The sequence below is a fragment of the Abramis brama genome (genome assembly GCF_963993115.1).
Source record: "Abramis brama genome assembly, chromosome: 6".
NCBI classification, from domain to species: Eukaryota; Metazoa; Chordata; class Actinopteri; order Cypriniformes; family Leuciscidae; genus Abramis; species Abramis brama.
Genome location: NC_139968.1, coordinates 37,595,224 through 37,615,162, shown reverse-complemented (window position 1 = coordinate 37,615,162; position 19,939 = coordinate 37,595,224). Strand labels below are relative to the sequence as shown.

General features: G+C 38.3%; 2 protein-coding genes and 1 long non-coding RNA gene across 4 annotated transcripts in view; 2 read left to right on the top strand and 1 right to left on the bottom strand.

The window, feature by feature from the left end:
• Positions 1 to 19,939, top strand: part of LOC311084841 (uncharacterized protein) — a 334,198-nt gene that overhangs the window by 226,691 nt on the left and 87,568 nt on the right. The window lies entirely within an intron of this gene.
• LOC311084891 lies at positions 979 to 4,163 on the top strand. The gene is made up of 3 exons (XR_014606653.1): positions 979 to 1,070; positions 1,719 to 2,039; positions 4,039 to 4,163. It is a non-coding gene; the product is annotated as an uncharacterized lncRNA (long non-coding RNA).
• LOC311084851 (uncharacterized protein) lies at positions 4,129 to 14,411 on the bottom strand. Of its 2 annotated transcripts, XM_084117136.1 has the most exons (7): positions 14,321 to 14,411; positions 13,230 to 13,544; positions 9,141 to 9,563; positions 8,009 to 8,068; positions 7,471 to 7,581; positions 7,349 to 7,375; positions 4,129 to 7,219 (listed from the first exon to the last, which is right to left on the bottom strand). In XM_084117136.1, the coding sequence occupies exons 1-6, from the start codon at positions 14,361 to 14,363 to the stop codon at positions 7,365 to 7,367; spliced, it is 963 nt and encodes a 320-aa protein (XP_083973262.1). In that variant the 5' UTR covers positions 14,364 to 14,411; the 3' UTR covers positions 4,129 to 7,219; positions 7,349 to 7,364. The 2 variants fall into 2 exon arrangements, with proteins under 2 accessions (XP_083973262.1, XP_083973263.1); XM_084117137.1 differs by lacking the exon at positions 4,129 to 7,219 and having other exon boundaries at positions 7,350 to 7,375; positions 14,321 to 14,402.

Below are 19,939 nucleotides of genomic sequence, written 5' to 3'. Positions count from 1 at the left end.
TTACATGGAGACTGAAACAGGGAATAAACTAAACTCAGAGGACAGAAAGGAAGCAACAACAACAGTCTCAAAGGTCAATTTAATAATTAAATGTGATATAGAACTTAAAGGGATAGTTCACCCAAAAATGAAAATTCTGTCATCATTTACTCACCCTCAAGTTGTTCCAAACCTGTAAGAGTTTCTTTGTTCTGCTGAACACAAAGGAAGATATTTGGAAGAATGTTCGTAATCAAACAGATCTCAGTCCCCATTGACTACCATAGTATATTTTTTTCCTACTATGGAAGTCAATGGGGACCGAGATCTGTTTGATTACAAACATTCATCCAAATATCTTCCTTTGTGTTCAGCAGAACAAAGAAACTCATACAGGTTTGGAACAACTCGAGGGTGAGTAAATGATGACAGAAATTTCATTTTTGGGTGAACTATCCCTTTAAAATAAATAAAATAATACTATCTGCCACAAAGAAAAGTTATATCAGGGGTTAGATGAACAAGTACAACCAACACACACTGAAAAAAATAATTCGTTGAATTTAATAAATAATGTTATCATAAGTGGTTGCACATAATTGATTTTAGCTACATTTAAACAAATGCATTAAGTTGAACTTAATCAATTTTAGTTCAACTTAATGCATTTGTTTAAATGTAGCTTAAATCAATTGTGTGCAACCACTTATGATAACATTATTTATTAAATTCAACAAATATTTTTTTATGCAATTTGTGGGTTGTTGTCAAATACTGTGAGGGAGGATTCATACGCAAACACTAGCTTAAAGGTATAGCGGAGGATTATTTTACTTCCGGGTGGATAGTGTATACTATTGGTCCTCCTAATTGTCAATCATTCTGGTGAATCAATCAAACTTATTCAAAAAGTGGAGAGGGTGGGTCTAATCTAAAATCGGAAAGATCCTCCGCTATACCTTTAAAATCACAGTTTAACACCATCCTGTTTGTTCAAAATCTGTCAGTAACGGAAGTGTTCGCATATTTCAGGAACTATCATTTTAAAATGGTTCATATGGTTGTTTTGCTCTACTTGTGGCATCTGGTTGGTAAGTTAAATTCAAATTCTTTTTAACACATTAATTCTTTATATTTAAACATAGATGTTTTTAATCAGACAGATCTACATTGTTGGTTAAACCCAAAATAAAATATGCTGCAATCAAACTAAAATAGAAATAAGTGGGAACCACAACAGAAAATAGGGAAGATGCAAAAAACACAGCAGAATCTATTCTTACCACATTTGAATGATGATCACTGAGAAATCAGCTAAACATTTTCGTTTGTTTCACAAAATGGGTTTGAAATAACATGACGGGAAGTAAATTATATGATTTTAATTATATTATCTCCAAAAAAGAAGCAATGCAAACCATTCAATGTACACCGTTGGAATTAAGTTGTTTTACTTCCAGTTATGTTTTCTACTAGAGAATTCAGAGGGGAAATTTAATGTGTATTACAATCCCCACTAGTTCACAAAGCACTCTTTAAAATGCTCTGCTTTGCAAGATCAATAATTAATGATCTGCTTGGCATTGCTTGGCATGTTTGGCTTCTCATAACCAATCATTTTTCAGAGCAAGGGCACTGAAGGGACCAACTGACTGTACTATTAATTAATTATAAACCAGTTATTTTATTAAAAATATATATATTTACCCTTCATCTGTGACAAATTCAATGTTCTGCAGGTGTGTTTGCTGACACAGATGCAGTGAAGTCAGTGTCAGTGATGGTGGGAGATTCAGTCTCTCTAAACTCTGATCTTACTGAAATGGAGGATGATGATCTGATTCTGTGGAGGTTTGAAAACACTTTAATAGTTCAAATCAATGTACTGGCCGGCAGCATGACTGTATATGATGATGTTCTCGATGGGAGATTCAGAGACAGACTGAAGCTGGACGATCAAACTGGATCTCTGACCATCATGAACATCAGAGCTGAACATACTGGAGTTTATCAACTTCAGACCAACAGTGTGAGAAAGAGTTTCAGTCTTACTGTCCATGGTGAGTTATCAGTTTCACATATTTTAAGTATTCCACCATTGAAAGTGATGAATCTTACATTTAGATTGTTTTGATCTTTACCTGTTGGCTTGGATCGCCCTCACGTTTTGCACACATGACATCAGAACACTTTTAAGCATCAGAAACCACTTTACTCACCTCTTTTGCAATGTTTTATTTACCGATCCAATGTGGCCATTGTCTAAACCAGAGTTACTCATTGCGCGGCTTGCGAGCCTCATGTGGTCCGCCAAGCTTTAATTTGAGGCTCGCATGATGGTAAATAATATAGTGATATGATCATGCAGTCACTACAGATATTTCATAACAACATTAAAAACAAGTAAGGCTATAACATAACCCATTACAAACTCAAAGTGTCAGCTCTATTACAAATAATTTTCATATGATTGAAAGGGGTAGTTTATCGAGAGAACATGTAAACACTTGATTGATTGAACAACTGGAACTGAAAGTGTAACGCATTAGTAGGATATGACACCAAAAAAAAAACAAAAAAAGAGGAAAAATATATACTTGGGGTCTGAGCCCACCAAATACATCACAACTTATAGTATCTGGAGTCCCGGGGTCGGGGTCTCACACCTTGCATTAATCAAAAGAAAAAAAAAAGATTAATAATTTTAAATGGTTATCTAAAGTACTAACTTGAAAAATATATTTTAATAATTGAACATTATAAAAATAAAATATGAAATAAAATGAATGTTTATAGGCAAGGGTTTGAACACACAAGGAATTGACCTCGGTCGTGAAGCTTCCATTCCACATATAAATATAACAAGACACATAATAACATTTAAGAATAACAAATTTAAAAAAGCATAAAGACACAAATAGGTTTAGTCAGAATAAATAAACATATTTACAGTATTTTGAATAATAATAATAATATGAATAATAATAATATGAATAATAATAATAATATGAATAAATGGGACTAAATTCTATTCTAAATTTGATCTTAGTTGCAGATGTTTCAGTGCTCAGACTTCGCCTGAACTTCATCTGACCAACACAAATCTAACATGAGTTATTATGCCAAAGCATTCATTTTTATTAGTGTTTTCTATAAAGGATTTCATTTGAGTTGAAATCTCAAAAAGAAATTTTGAATTTGATTGATTATTGTAAATGAAAATAATATTTAGGTCACGATTTCCAGTGGTTTGTGAACTGAATCTGCTGTTAAAGCTGAGCTGTAAATGCTTGGATGTGGGCATGTTCATATCATCACCTCAACAGTGTAGAGTTTAAGACAAAAAACACACAACATGCCATTACAAATTATATAAAACTATCATGCGTGCACAGTGTTCATTTTACGATGTTATGCATTTAGCCCATGTGACGTCTGTTTATTGTTTGTTAACACACATTACATATTATGTATCTGCATCCATCACAAATGAATTCCTACTGACTGTGGCTACTTGACAATTTAAAATAATTTATAATGATGTTAGACCCCCCCCCCCCACACACACACAGTTACTTTTTGCTTTTTACTTTTAATACTTAAGTACGTTAAAAATCAAGTACTTTTGTAGCCTATTTTTACTCAAGTAAATTTGTAAAGGACTTAAAACTTTTACTGTTTAGTATCTGTAAGCTACTTTTACTCAAGTACTTGATGTGTGTATTCATTATTTACATACAGCTCTTTTTATGCTTGGATCATTTTGCAAAACAATTGGTTCAGTGGATTTAAAGTTTCAAAAAGCTTTGTTTATCCCATCACTATAATAAGACTGCCCAAATGTATAAGTGACTTCTTAAAAAGACATGCTCAAAGTCACCTATAATAAGTAGACTTCTATGTATGCAGGTGTGTGAACAAATGTCTTTGCACACACACTCTGTGAAATCCCACAATCCACTTTAACATTTAGACACATTCTCCAGGACTGTCAGCTTTAAATGTCTGTGACTGATATTGCAATAAAAAAAACGTTTTGATTTTTCTCATGTTTTCCAGCTCCTACTTCTGTTCCTGTCACCAGCAGAGACGCATCATCATCATCATCATCATCATCATCATCATCATCATCATCATCATCATCATCATCATCATCATCATCATTGTGGAATAAATGTACTGTTCTATTATGTTTGCATTTAATTATATTCATATAATCAAATATGATGGTAATTAGATTAATGTGGTGTCGATACATATCCATGTATGTGTATTGTATATGACCTGACAAAAGTTAATGTATGACCGAGACATAAAGTCTCCATTCAAGGGTATAATATGATTAAATATGATAGACAAATCTGAACAAATGTGTTAGTTATGGCGTGTTAAGATGTATCTTGATTTAGCCTTGGGAAAACAACCTAGGGGGAGGAACAACTATAAAGGAAGAATACCCCCCACTCTTTGTCACACTCTAAGGCACTTTGTATGACTGTATGACTGCTGACCTTTCCATGCAAGGGAATAAATAATCTTTAAAGACAATTGATCCATGTTTGTCTCTTATTCAGTATTAGAAAATTGTTTGCCACCACATCATCATCATCATCATCATCATAAGGAATGCCAAAATGTGAACATGTTAACATCACTGAACTCTGTCAGACATGTGCAGGTACATCAATGGTCATATGAGCTTTTTTGCTGATTAAGTGCCAGGAATGCATTAAAGAAATATTAATCTAAAAATAAAACTAACTTACTCATGTCATTCTAAACAACAGGTTTGAGTTTTTGCAGATAACTTTTGTTGATATCTGAGTTCCTGACAGAGAATAAAATCATCTTGTTGAAAATCTATATTTAATTTATCATTTGTTTCATTAGTTTCTCCAGAAGGCCACGTCCCCTGCTGTGATTCAGTGGAAGCTGTGCTGCGATTGGTCGTCACTGCGCTGATGGGCGTGGCTTCTGCTGTTCTACTGGTCAATGATGTCATAAATATTGTCATTTATTGGTTTTAATATGTAAAGATATTGTCATATTAAATATTTACATATTTACATATGTGTGGTATAATTGTTTAGTGATGGAAAAATTTTGCTTTGCTTACCAGAACTGTTTTTTTGGGGCTATCTGGAGATAAAACGATAAATATTCGATACGATAAAATATAAAACCAAAACGATAAAAATTCTTTAATATTTCATTTTATTATTTAATGCAATCCATTTTACAAATTTAAAGAATTACATTGTTTTCATTTTTTTAATTTGCATTATGCTGCTATTTTTATTTTGTTTGATAATTGTATGCAGGAACCCCACAAATATGAATGTAAAAATATTTGTCACGCCAATAAATCCCTGTGGAATTGAACAGAAAACTGAATACTACTGAACTGATATGCATCTGAATCATACATATTTTTTTTATTATAAATAAAGGGGTGTCAAAAAAAACTATAAAATCAGAATCAGATTTGAATGATGGTTGAATAAAAACACATTTACAGCATTAAACAGTTTATTTAAAAAACAACAAAATGTACACCTCTTTACACATGGGGTATTTTTTTTTTTTTTTTTTTAAGAGAACAAGTAACAGACCAAGTCTTAATTGTCATTGTTATTTCTGGATGATCCCCCCCCCAACCCCCAACCCCGGTCTCCATTGACTTTGCATTGCGAGAGGCTGCCTCCTTGTCATTTATGACTTATAACAAAAGACAGAAAAATGCTTAAAAGCTGCAGTGTGAAGTGTACAGCAAACAATCTAAAAAACCCACAGGGTTCCCACACCTTGGTTGACTTCAAATTCAAGGACAAAGGTTGAGAGCCGTGACGTAGACACTGATTGTACCGTGGATGCGTAGATTTACTTCACATAATCTGCAAAAGTCGTTCACAGTCATGTTCACTCCAGTATTTCGCTCGATGGTTTTGTTTTCACATCATACATGTGTTTACAGTGGAAGTTGTGGCTGAGCATGCTAACACACACTACGTTATGTGATTGGCTTACGGGTAACCAATGATTTTAAACTTCAGACAAGCGCCCCCCAAGGACTGGCAAGGACTTTCCAGGTCCAATACCCTCAAATTCAAGGATTTAATGTGGGGACACATTTGTTGTGTCCAACAACAAACGATGAGGTACCATCGTAGTTTCATGCACACGTGAAATGCGGGAAACACTTAACATAACTCAGGGTTTTTCCTGGCTCAAAATGAGGAGGATGTGGTAAAATCCTAATAATGTATTTTAATAATAAGATAATAAAATTTGTATTTGGTAGATCATCATATAGCCTAATGTGTTTCCCACATTGTTTTTGTGGGTAGAGCCTGGTACCCCTAGAAAACAGAATCATCCTCAGGTTTTCGGTGATTCCCTAGTTATGTTTTATTGTCGAGAGCCAGAGGCGGCACAAAATTTGACGGAGGCGGCCGCCTTATAATTCTCTATGCAGGAAAAACCCTAACGTAACGCGTAAATGCGCTCAACTAGTGTAAATCAAGCAAGCTAGTATGCAAAGGCCATGAAGTGTTGGCGAAATAAGACATTTAGGGGACTGGAGTGAATGTGGAATTATTTCCAGAAAACTTATTGCACAAAATAAATTCAAGCACATGTCTATGTATGGTTATTTTCAAAAACTTTCCAGGGCCTTGAAAACATTTTTTCAGATTCACAAACTTTCAAGTATTTCAAGGACCTGTGGGAACCCTGAACCCAGAAATACATTTTTATATTACAGGCCAACGCTATCTCACGACCAATTCGTACGAATTCGTACGAATGATAAAAAGTTGGCTAATTCGTACTAATTCGTACGACCTCACTCGTACGAATTTGTACGATTTGTCTAAACCCACGTGATGGGTAGGTTTAGGGGCGGGGTCAGGGGTAGGTCATTCGTATGAATTCATACGAATTGACCAATTCGTAAAATATGTACGATTTTGCAAAAAACGTACTAATTCGTACGAGTCAGGTCGTATGAATTCGTACGAATAAGCCACCTCGTAGAATTTGTACGTTTTCCTGTGAGATCGGGCTCTACAGTCTCATTAATAAGAAGCCTGCAAAGCATTTCATCATGTTTCAGCTGATTTTCCCATAATTGATTTTCAGAGGAATATTATAGGATACTTTTGTTTTAGCTGATTAAATTCTATGGGAATAATGTTGCAGTAGCTGTTGCGATCCTCTCAGATCATGCGTCTTTCTCGGTCTAAGAAAGCAACAAATCACAGATGATAAAAAAAGAAATTAGTGCTGTTTACAGCTACAGAAAAGTAGTTTTTAAGTGCATGTGAAACACAGATCTATAAATACACACTACAGTAGTGCAGTATTTTACCTCATACGTGGATTTCCTACAGACCCCCTGCTTTGACAAATAAACACACACAAATAAACATCAATTTTGCAACATTAAAAAAAATGTTCCCCCTCAATACAGTATCTGTAGGTGTTACTTGCCGTTGCTAGAGCTCCTGCGGCGATAGCAAATCACACCAGCAGCTGCAGTTACACACACCAGCAGAACAGCAACAACTATTCCTGCAACATCACCTGAAGACAGACCTGAAGCTGAAACAGATACAGACAAATAGAGACATTAGTGTGAGTGAATCTAACTGTGTTTATACCATTATCCCTGGAAATACCCCACTGAAAGCTAGATTGAAAGTCCAGATTGAAAACGTATCAGTGCATTGATTAAACACTGATTTTCTACTTTACTGTTTATTTTAAGCCTTTTTTCCTCCAATTCATTTTAATGTATAACTAGTTTTAACATTCTTTTATCTTCTTTCTGTAATATTTTATTTTTAGCCTTGAATCTTTTTGATTACTATTTAAAAAAATGATATTTTTTATGTAAAAACTTTGAATTATCTTGTGTATAAAATGGTCTATAAATAAACTTGCCTTGCACGAACATACATTTTTTGTTCAATTTATTATATATTGGGACAAAGGATGAATATAAATTACAAAAAAGAATGAAACATACTCTTGTCGGTCTCTGGCTCTTTTATTTCCTTATTGGTATCTGCCTTACCATGACCAGCAGCTGGAAAACACAAGAGAATAAAATAAAGAAATACAAACCAACACAGATTAGAAAGAAAAGAAACTATGGATAATTATGGCTGTTCTCTTCATTTGCAGCTGCATAGAAAAGGAGCAAAATGTAAACAAGCTTCCTGCAGCAGCAAATCACTAATATTAATCACTAATACTAATATCACTCATCACTAGTATCAGCATTGCTGAACAAGATAAATAAACATCATAAGTCAGAATGATCAGTTATGATGAAAACTGTTAAACATTCAGAAAAAGGTTCTTTAAAAACAAATGACTCATATTATATTTTCAAAAACATTGCATGTTGAAATATTTACAGAATATTGCTCCTAAATATGACTTAAGAGTGTCAGTTTATTTTTGACCAGAATAGAAATACAGTTTTTAACTATAGATGTTGCAATTAAACGAACACATGGCAATGGAAGTTGAATATCTGTTTAATGTTGATTACTGTGACAGAAATCAGATTGTACAGTAAAATAGGTTATCAAGCGTAGCATTAGTTCTGGCAGGTCATGTTAGTCAAACTCGCATCAGCTGACCCTCAGCTGATCCACATCTACCTATAGGAATACGACGCCAATCACCGTATACATATATAAGCTCCTTCAGTATTACCAGCAGCTTTATCAGAAGCAAATTACCGTGCTCCATCCCCAGCTCCTCATCAGGATTTGCCATTGTGATTCCCCTTGAATCAGAATAAATTCTCGATTATGCTGTAATTTAACATCTTGAATTAAATATATTTGCATACATTCATGTTGGTTCTGTTCTGTTTACCCCAAGGGGGGTTATTGCTGCTCTCCCTGCTCTTGCCAATGCTAGGCTGCATGAAGCAGGAGTTCTCGCCCAGAACAGAACCATACCGCCAAACATGCTAATTGTCTATTTGACAGCAGTGGTCCTGACAGAAATGAACAATAACATACAGTGAGAGAGAGCAAACAGATCTGATAGTCCCTCTTTAAAACAGTCCAAAATGAAAAATAATTAATTTACAGTATTCAATCTGTAAAATACTTCAGAGTAAATTACATCAAATGACTCACCATTGACAGTCACGTTGAATATTCTTATGATGTCACCCTTGTTGCTGATTTTTCTGTTGATTTTTGTGCTTTCACACTTGCTGTTTCTGTTCAAGCTTTGCTTTTTGCCTGAACTTTCGCTGCTGATAATCTCTGCTTCATAACGTCCAGCATGTTCAGATCTGATGTTTGTGATGGTCAGAGATCCGGTCTCATAGTCCACCTCCAGTCTGTCTCTGAATCTCCCGTCTTCTCCATCATATAAACAGCTCTCACTGGCCTCTTCGTTGATCAGAGCTATGCGAGTGTCATTGAAATTCCACAACACTGGTTCATGTTGTTGTTTGGTAACACTAGTGTTCAGAGTGACTGAACCTCCCTCCGTCACAGACACAGACACTGGCTCTGGCACTGACACCAATGCACTTGTAAAACCATCCACATCTGCAGACACAAATAAACAGCTACTTTATTTTTGTGAGGACATGTAATCATGCGTTTTAGAAATGCCTTAGAGCTTGACAAAACTGGCAGACACAAATGACAGAACAGTTCTTTCACATCTTTCTTTTATATATTGAAAACCTAATAATCATTTGAAACAAAGATCCTACTGTAAGAATTATAAAGAATTATTCTTTATCAGTTCAGAATATAGGTTAGAACAGAATACAGAGTTCTGCACTGTAATCCAAGACACATTTGTAAAATACGTTCAAGGTGAACATCAAACTGGATCATCATCTACTCAACAGTAATCAAACACGGTGTGGGCGTCAAGAAAAGTTGAAGTCAGGTCAACTTTATGGTAATGAGCTATGATGCGGTTCAGCGGCAACCAATCGGAATGTAGAAGTACTCCGCTTGACAAGATTCCAGAGAACGCAGTCCTGTAAACTTTGTTTCCGGCCAAACATTAGTTCCTGTTACCCTGAAGCCATCTTAGGTGTACTGTGTATTTGACAATCTTCTTTCAGACGAAGACATTCATAGTTATATTTAATAATGTCCTTGCTCTTCCCAGCTTTAAAATGGCAGTGAATGGCTGTTTGTCTTTGAAAGTCAATCAAAGTGCATCTATTCATGATTAAAGTCTCCAGGGTTAATAAAGGTCTTCTGAAGTAAAGCGATGCTTCGTGTAAGAAAAATATCCATATTTAAAACTTTCTCCACTAAAATAACTAGCTTCCGGCAGATGGCTGTACGCATCAATTAACGGTAGAAGAGTGACCCTTGAACGTAAAGCTAGTTACTTTAGTCAATAAAGTTATGACGATACGATCTCAGCCAGCGATATATATGCTATTCTAAAGATAACAAATCAAAGATACAATTCGATTCAGGGCTATATCAATCGATTTATTGATATTTACATTATATGCGGCAAGTTTACACAACCATTTGCAAAAATAGATCACGGATTGTTCTTGTTTATTTTTTATAAATCATGTTTTTATTTATTTTGCATTCCAAGTATTTTCAGTCAAACTGCAGCTGGGTTGTTTATAATAACTAACAAAATACAACGTTGTTGGCATGGCAGCAAGCCATAATTGTGACGCTCTCACCGACAGCGCCATGAGATGTCAGCATCCTTGCCTAAGTGCAAACATGAACTTTCAACTATCAAAGAAGTTAAAATTGAACTTACAGGTTCTATAATGATCCATTGGTTATTTGGCAGTTCTTTTTTTAACCTTTTCACAGAGATGAGTATAGCATTTATTGCCTTAATTTTTTTTTATTATTATTGTTAAGTCATTCAAAGACCTTCATAATTAGTGATGTAAGTGCCACAGGTCGATAGTCATTTTGGCAAGAGGGCTATTGTTTTTTTTGGCACAGGAACAATTTCAGATTTTTTAAAACATGTGTGGACCACTGACTGAGTGGGGGGCTCATTAAATATGGTTGTAAATAAGCCAGGCAACCGATCAGCACAGGATCTTAAAACTCGATGCTGTCCGGCTGGCTGCTTTCCTGATGTTCCCACGCTTTATGAACCTCGTCCTCCAATACAGTGATTGTGCGCTCATCTCTGACACATCTGTTTCTTCCCTCGGTGCTCGTCGGCAGACTGGTAGTAAGCAGACTAAGCACTAGAGAAGTTTGCCTCGAAACATGCATAGAAAGTTTTTCAACTGGAGCCTTTGTTTAAAAATGATAAAAAAAAGTTGATAAAAGTTTGGTATAACTTGTCTGAGATTTGCATTATTAAAGTCTCCAGTCACAAAGATGAGTCCGGATGACTGTTTAGACAGATGCTGAGCACATCATGGACCTTAGACAGGGTCCCCCTAAAGTGGGATATAAACTAGTCGTGGTATAAAATATATATATATAATATTAGTCACGAAATAAAAATAAAGTTGTGGTGATGACCGAGGTAAACTCCCAAGGAAGATAGAACAGATGTCACATGATCGTTAGATGCTCCAGGTGAGGCGATCAGGAACACGACGGTGGTGACCCACTTTTCTGTTCTTCGGATGGACAGGACAACAGAGGCCTGCCAAATGAGAGGTAGTGGGTTTGAAACAAACCCCGAGAGGTAGTGGGTTTGAAACACACCCCACTACCTCTCATTTGGCCGGCCTCTGTTGTCTTGTCCATCCGAAGAACAGAAAAGTAATCGAACGGTGTTACAGCTACGTCCGGTACCGAGGGGATCAGCCATGTTTCGGACAGACAGAGGATTACAGTCCCGTATGTCCCGCTGCAATCTTATCCTGGCTCTAAAATCCTCCATCTTGTTCTCAAGCAACTGGACGTTGGCTAGCAGGATCCTGGCCAGAGGTGGACTGTGGGCTCTGGTCCTCAGTCTGTTGCATACCCCAGCACGTTTCCCTCTGTGTTTTTTGTTCTGTCACCTCGGAGGCTCTCTCTCATGGCCATTGTTCCTGTCCGTTGCGCAAAGTGTCTCAGTTGGTCACGTTGGATCGGTGGATAAAACGTTGCAGAATAGGTAAAGTGGTTTCTGATGCTTAAGTGTTCTGCTGTCACAGGGGATCAGTGCAGATATCATGTGTGCAAAACGTGATGGTAGTTGTAAGTAAAATACTAAGTAAAAACACATTCTAAGCGGAGTGACCAGGGCCGCGTCCGAACACGGCGGCACCATCTTCCAAAGTCAATGGCTAACATCAACTGTCTGGTTAAAAGTGTTTAAAAACTACAAACATGGCGCATGTGAGCAACTGGCGGTTAAGTAGAGAGTTTTAGATAAAGGGGTTTGAGTGATTAATAATCAATAACCTGATTTAAAAAAAAAAAAAAAAAAACATTGATAACTTTTATAAAGATCATTACCTTTTAAATGCATCATTATGCAAACACATGAGGAGAGTTCTCCATATGAAAGACATACTACTGGCAAATCAACGTGCTACTATTCTCTCTGATACAATTAACTAAATTCACGAGTTCACATCTACATATAATTAATACAATAAGTTTATGCGTATTTGGCGTGCTGTCCGGGGGGAGGGCTCCGAGCTCGGAGTTAGGCCCAAACCCAAAGTACTCCCCCCCAGTTGGTAAGTGTAGATGGAACTGGAAGTGAGGAGATGGGGTGGAGGAGGGATGCTGACAAACTTTCAATGAACAGAGATAGGTCTGCTGTGAATTTATACTCTGTCATTGAGTTGATTACTGATTAATCTCCAGCTGTGCATAATTTGGTTTATTATCTGAACCTGCTCCTCCCGAACTTTGTTAAATAAAACCTCATTTAAACTAAATGTGGAGGAGGTTAACTGTGGAGAAGATTGACAGGACATTTACAACAGTAACATGATGCACATTACTAAAGATTGCCTCCTCTTGGAAGTATGTACTTTTTCTTCACAAGATGATACATTTAGGGCATTGTATAGGTATGCGAATTGGGACACACCTACAGTTTATCACCATCAGTCAAGGTAAAAAGTCTATAAGTAGTGTATACTTCTTTAAAGTTAAATACAATTAGATGATCTACAATGACTGAAAATTGGATTGTGTGTGTGCGTGAATGCGACCCAAGCCAACAAGTACAGATCAAAACAATCTAAATGTTAAGATTCATCACTTTCAATGGTGTAATACTTAAAATATGTGAAAATAACTCACCATGGCCAGTAAGACTGATACTCTTGATCACACTGTTGGTCTGAAGTTTATAAACTCCAGCATGTTCAGTTCTGTTGTTCATGATGGTCAGAGATCCAGTCTTATTGTCCAGATTCAGTCTGTCTCTGAATCTCCCATCAAGAACATCATCATATACAGTCATGCTGTCGGCCAGTACATTGATTAGAGCTATTAAAGTTTTTTCAAACCTCCACAGAATCAGATCATCATCCTCCATTTCAGTAAGATCAGAGTTTAGAGTGACTGAATCTCCCTCCATCTTTGACTTCACTGCATCTGTATCACCAAACACACCTGAAGAACATTGAATTTGTCACAGATTTAGGGTTAATATATATTTTTAACTTAAAATAACTGGTTTATAATTAAGTAATAATACAGTCCCACAGTTGGCCCCTTTAGTGCCCTTGCTCCGAAAATCTATTGGGTTATGTGAAGCCAAACATGCCAAGCAAAGCACAACCTAAATGGACAGAGTTCATTTATCATTGATTTTGCAGAGCAGATCATTTGTAAGAGTTATCTGTGAACTTGTAGGGATTGTAATAAACATTCAATTTCCCCTCGGAATTAGGGTTAGGTGCTAATGGATCCAAGGTTGTATCTCGTAAATTAGCCCACTAATCATGGTGCAAAGGACCCTAGGTTCAAATTACTTTTGCTTCTTTTTTGGAGATAATATAATTAAAATTATATAATGTACTTCCCGTCATGTTATTTCAAACCCATTCTGTGAAACAAAAGTAAATGTTTAGCTGATTTCTCAGTGATCAATATTCAAATGTGGTAAGAACAGATGCTGCTGTGTTTTTTGCATCTTCCCTATTTTCTGTTGTGTTTCTCACTTATTTCTATGTTAGTTTGATTGCAGCATATTTTATCTTATATCTATATATTTATCTAGCATATTTAAACAGATGAACCATGTAGATCTATCTGATTAAAAACGTCTATGTTTAAATATAAAGAATAAATACGTTAAAAAGGATATATATATATATATATATATATATATATATATATATATATATATATATATATATATATATATATATATATATACAACTTACCAACCAGATGCCACAAGTAGAGTAAAACAACCATATGAACCATTTTGAAATGATAGTGTCTGAAAAATGCGAACACTTCTGTGACACGACAGATTGTGAACAAACAGGATGGTGTTAAAGTGTGTTGTCTGTGTACCCTCCCCCACAGGATTTGACAACAACCCACACATTGCACTGTTCTTGCTTGTGTTGGTTGTATTTTGTTCATCTTACCCCTATTATAACTTGCACTTTTCTTTGTGGCAGATAGTATTATTTTATCAATAAATACAAGTTGTAACTGTTACGTTATAAATCACATTCAATTATTATATTGACCTTTGAGACTGTTGTTTTTGCTTTCTTTCTGTCCTTTGAGTTTAGTTCATTACCTACTATTACATTCACCTCTTTCTAGATTAGTTCTTTGTTTTGTCCTGTGTATTTATACCCCCTGTTAAGTTCATTTCTTGATCTGTTATTATCAATGTGTATGTTATGGGTCTTTATGGTTTTGTTTAATAAATATATATTGCTGCGTTTAGATACTTGCCTCAAACCTCTGCTTTGCCTGCACCAACTCGTGACAGAATAACAGACCACAACACTGGAGGTAGCATTTGTCACCATACACCCGAGCACCAGCTAACAAGTCCTGCCTGACTTTTTAGATATCATGATTCAAAAAAGTTGCCAGGCTTACACTTTCTCCTCCACTGGTCCTTTTCAGCCTCCTGGCCCTTCCTCAGCTGGCCCTCCCCAGTCCCCCTAAATCATTTGAATATGTACCATTTAGCGGTAAATAAGGTACAAAGATGTACCTTTTAGCTTTTGTACCTTAGGGTATCGCCCCAGTGACAGCTTTGTACCTTTTCTATTAGACTGCATCAACTTCTGGTTCACCCTGGTTCTCCATCCCTCGGTCTTCCATCTTCCTGGTTCTGCCCTGGACTGCACTGCTCCACCATTGGACTTCATTCTACCGGCTTCTCCAGGGCATCCCATTACGCCAGCTTCTCCATAGTCTTTTACTCTGTGGCGGCCTCCAACTATGCCTGTTTCTCTATGGACTCCTCTCTAGGGATCTGGCCCTCCTTCCCCTTGATAGTGATTCTCCTACTCCCACCACTTCAGTGCAGTTTGTTTATGGCATCAGGAGCTGCTTAGCGGGAGGAGGAGTAGAGTCACATATTGAATGTGTTCTTTAAATTTATTTCATTCCCTGAGTTCAGTCCCCTTTCAGAAAAAAATTTGGTTCCCACGAAGAGCTGACCAAATCGTGGAAGGCACCACACTCACCTCGTATCAAGCCCTCTTTTTCTTCGGTGCTCTCTAATGTGGACGGCGCCAAAGAGAAGGGCTATGAGGCGATCCCCCCCCCTCGAAGAGGCGGTGGCCGCCCACCTTTGTCAATCCCTCGAAGCCTTGCCACACTACTTCTGCCCTCGCTGGCCGCACTTACGCTGCTGCCGGGCAACCAGCAACGGCACTTCACATAATGGCTTTACTGCAAGTCTTCCAGGCCAAACTTCTCCATTCCCTGGATGAGTCTGGTCCTGACGCAGACGCTTTTAAGGATTTACGCAGTGCCACTGACCTGGCCCTGAGAGCTACGACGACCACAGCCCAAGACATCGGCAGAAGCATGGCCAACCTGACGTTGCTGGAATGGCACCTTTGGCTGACCTTCACGGATATGAAAGATACAGACAGAGCTGCCTGGCCGGTTAAAAACGTTTCAGAGCGCTACACTGAGGTGCAGAAGGCGTCACAGGCGATGCACCATTTCCTTCCCAAGTGAACAGGAGTCACCAGAACAGGAGGGAACCGCTTCTGCAGCAAACCAAGTCAGCACCGCCGGCCACCCAGCCTCGCCCAGCGGCTGATGTCCATCGTCGCTCCCGCTCTGCCAGACACGCTCCATTCCCTGAGAGGCGGGGACCCCAACCCAAGGTTGTGTTGGATCCCGAGCCGCGTAAGCTGCAGGGAGAAAAAGAGAAAATTCGAGTCCCAATGAGGCCGGACCGATCTCTCTTAAACAGCTCCCTCACAGGCGGCTAGAAATGCATAGCCAGCAGTAATCGAGTTTGGCACAGAACACGCTCACCTGCAAACAAACGCCATTTTTACGGCGACCCAAATAAATCAAGAAAAGAGCTCCTATTTTCATGTTTCATAGGTCATGTGCCCGCTATAAAGTTTGCACCTGCACATGAAGTGTGCGCCTCTGTGCATGATCGCCATTCACACGGTCAGGGAAACATTAGACAGTCAGCTAGCTGTGAGGGCCAAAGCCCGGGAGGACATCCCAGTAGAGCCCTGCACGGGCCAAAAACTCCAGCCCTAGCCCGGCCCTGGCCCGTGGTGTTCAAGCCCTACCCGACCCCAGCCCGACAACGCCTGCAATTTTTTCAGCCCGAACCCGACCCGACCCGAGACCAACATCAATCACTTTTAAGCTCTCTCTGACGCGCGCGCTCTTTGACGCGCGCCGTCTCTGCTACACATGCAAACACACGTCGCGCGCTCTCTGATGCGCGCTGTCTCTGCTACACACGCAAACACACACACATCGCGCGCTCTCTGATGCGCACTGTCTCTGCTACACACGCAAACACACACACATCGCGCGCTCTCTGATGCGCACTGTCTCTGCTACACACGCAAACACACACACGTCACACGCTACTAAGAGGTAAACTTTTATTACAGGCCTGAAACATCATGCCCAAAAATATTGGACAAACCGTCCATTACACAGAAGCATAAACATGAAGGGAGAATAGTGCTACGGGATCAAACCGCAAAAATAAGTAAATAAACGGCCTACCTTTCTTTGCTTTTCAGTAACTGAAGTGTCACCTGTTTAATGCACGTGAGTGACGCGCGCGCGTTCGTGTATGCGTGTTGCGTTTGTGTTACTTTCTTAGGTGATGTATAATATTTATAATATAATCAATATAACAATATTTCATACACACTTCGTGACGTGTGCTCTGCTGCACGTTAATTATATACACAATGAGGAGAGAAGCTAAAATAAGCCCGAGCCCGACCCGAGCCCGATCTGTAAAAAAAAAAAAACGGCCCGAGCCCGGCCCGAATGGGCTTAGCCTGTCGGGCCCCGTCGGGCCCCGACGGGCTTGCAGGGCTCTACATCCCAGACATATCACCCTGGGTGTTGAAGTTGAAGCTGAAGTTCTCTCCACCTTTCAAAAGCCTTCCCGATAACTATTCGTGTCTTGGAATAAACACGATGGTATTCCCTCGCCCTAATCCTCCTCCTCCTATTGGGAATTGACTCAGCCATGTTAAATTTCTCTTTTTCGTTGATAGACGCTGGCTTCTTCTTCAGCTCCGACTTCGAGTGCAGCCGTGCACGAGCGCAAAACCTCACAACACCCTCCCCCTGTCGGTGATTGGTTGGAACACTATTTATTTTGGTTTTGAGTGGTTGGTGAAATCAATTGATTTTGTGTGCAGATCTCAGAGCGTAGGCTGCCTACAGAGACGCGGTTTTTGACGGCATGCTTATGGGGCGGGCAGCTAGCGGATCGTTAGGAAAGATTAGATGAATGTGATCATTTATGTTTGGGCCTTTTTTGGGCCTGAAATCGCTGATACAACCTTTAAGTTATATGGGCAAGTACTGGAGAAAGTATATGAGGTACTAAAATGTTACGTTCCAGCACATGTTGGCGTCAAAGGAAATGAAATGGTAGATGGTTTGGCAAAACAAGCCAGTAAAAGGGAAGTTGTTTAAATGTCAATTTCAATAAGTAAAGCAGAAGCTAAGGCCCAAATCTGGATGAAAATCATGGAAAATTGGCAGAGATGTGAAGAGGAGAAAGGGAGACATTTATACAGTATACAACAAAAGGTTGTGAAAAGGAGGATCACTGGAAGGAAACAAAGGAAAGAAATAATTTATAATAGATTACGGGTTGGACACTGTGGGTTAAATAAGTATTTATGTATAATAGGTAAGCATACATAAGGAAAGTGTGAATTTACATTAGTATTGTTGAACATGTGGTGACTGAATGTCAGAATTATGAGAAGGAAAGGATAAAGATGAAATAAGGCATAAGAAGAATGAGGGTGCAAGGGAACACTCTTAAGGAAATACTGGGAACATTAAATGACAATAGTACACATTTATTTAGTTTTCTAAAGGACACAGGTCTGGTAGATAGGATATAGTTTACAGCTCTGAAGGTTTATTTTTTATTTATTATTTTTTATTATTATTATTTATTTGTTATTAGTTACTTCTTTAATTATTATAATTTACTTTTATAGATATAGTTTATCTCTGTCTAGCTCTGGTCCGCACTCCTGTACAGTAGGTGGTGGTAATGCACCATCAAAGAAAAAGACATGTTTGTGGTGACTGTCTGACTGAGGTCAGTGACAAATGCTGTGTCCCAATGTGCCTACTTATACTACGCCCTAAAAGTATGTACTCTTTTTGTGAATAAAAAGTACATATTTTTGAGTGTGTAGCAAAAGATTAGGCAAGCTTTGGGATGAATACTTCGTCATCTTTAACGGACAGATCTATCGTGTGCATCCTGTCACCGTAAACTGCCCTGTCAATCATCTTGTCACAGTTAAAATCCTCCATTCAATCTAATTTAATGTCCTACTGTTTTGGAGAAAGATAGTTGCACGCTCATCTGCCAGTTGTGGGTCTTTCATGCGGAGACTCTCCTCGTGTCTTTGCAATTTGAATATAATGATGCATTTAAAAGTTAATGGCTAAACTTTACAAAAGTTCACAATGCTGCTGCAGATGCAATATAATGTAAACATAAGCTGTGTCCCAAAGTGAAGGCTGCATCCTTCGAAGGCCGTATTTGAAGGCCGGATGGCCGTATTTGAAGGCCGATTGCGTCACCGTGGGGCGACGAAGGACGTCCCAATTCAAAGGCTGCATCCTTGGAAGGTCGCATTTGAAGGCCGATTGCGTCACCGCGGCTCGATGAAGGCTGTCCCAATTCAGTTCTGCATCCTCCGAAGGCCGTATTCGAAGGCCGGTTGCATCATCGCGCCGCGACGAAGGCTTCCCTGATTCAAAAGCGACGCCAAATGCACCCTTCGTTTCCCAGTGAAAAGAAGGATACATAAATGGACACTTAGCGGCCTATTCTACCCCATAAGTCATTGCGCGCCGTTGACGAGAGCATTTATTTATTTATTTTTAAAGGCGGCCGAGACTAGAGATCGGTGGTGGACAGCAAATTCACATTTAAATGTAAGTATTATGTTTTCATTTACTCAAAAAGCTAGCAAAACCAGAGTTAAAGTTTCTTATAAACTTCTTTAACTCCTTCGTCACCATTGCGTGGCTACATTTATCAGGTAGTTTTCTAAAGGCAAAACTTGTGGTAATAACGTTATTAGTTTAACGACCTATTTGTAATATTTGCACTTGTGTATTATAAAAAATATCACTCACCCAATAAAGCCCAAAACAATAAGAAAAGCAGTAGATAAGGCAATGGGATTTCACTTTTATGTGTTTTTGTAGTGCTGTCATGCAAGCTATGTGGTTTTAACCAAATTTTAGTATACAGAAATATGATTTCTTAAGTATTTTGTATGCGTGTCTTGATGTGTCATATTTTTCAGTGTTAA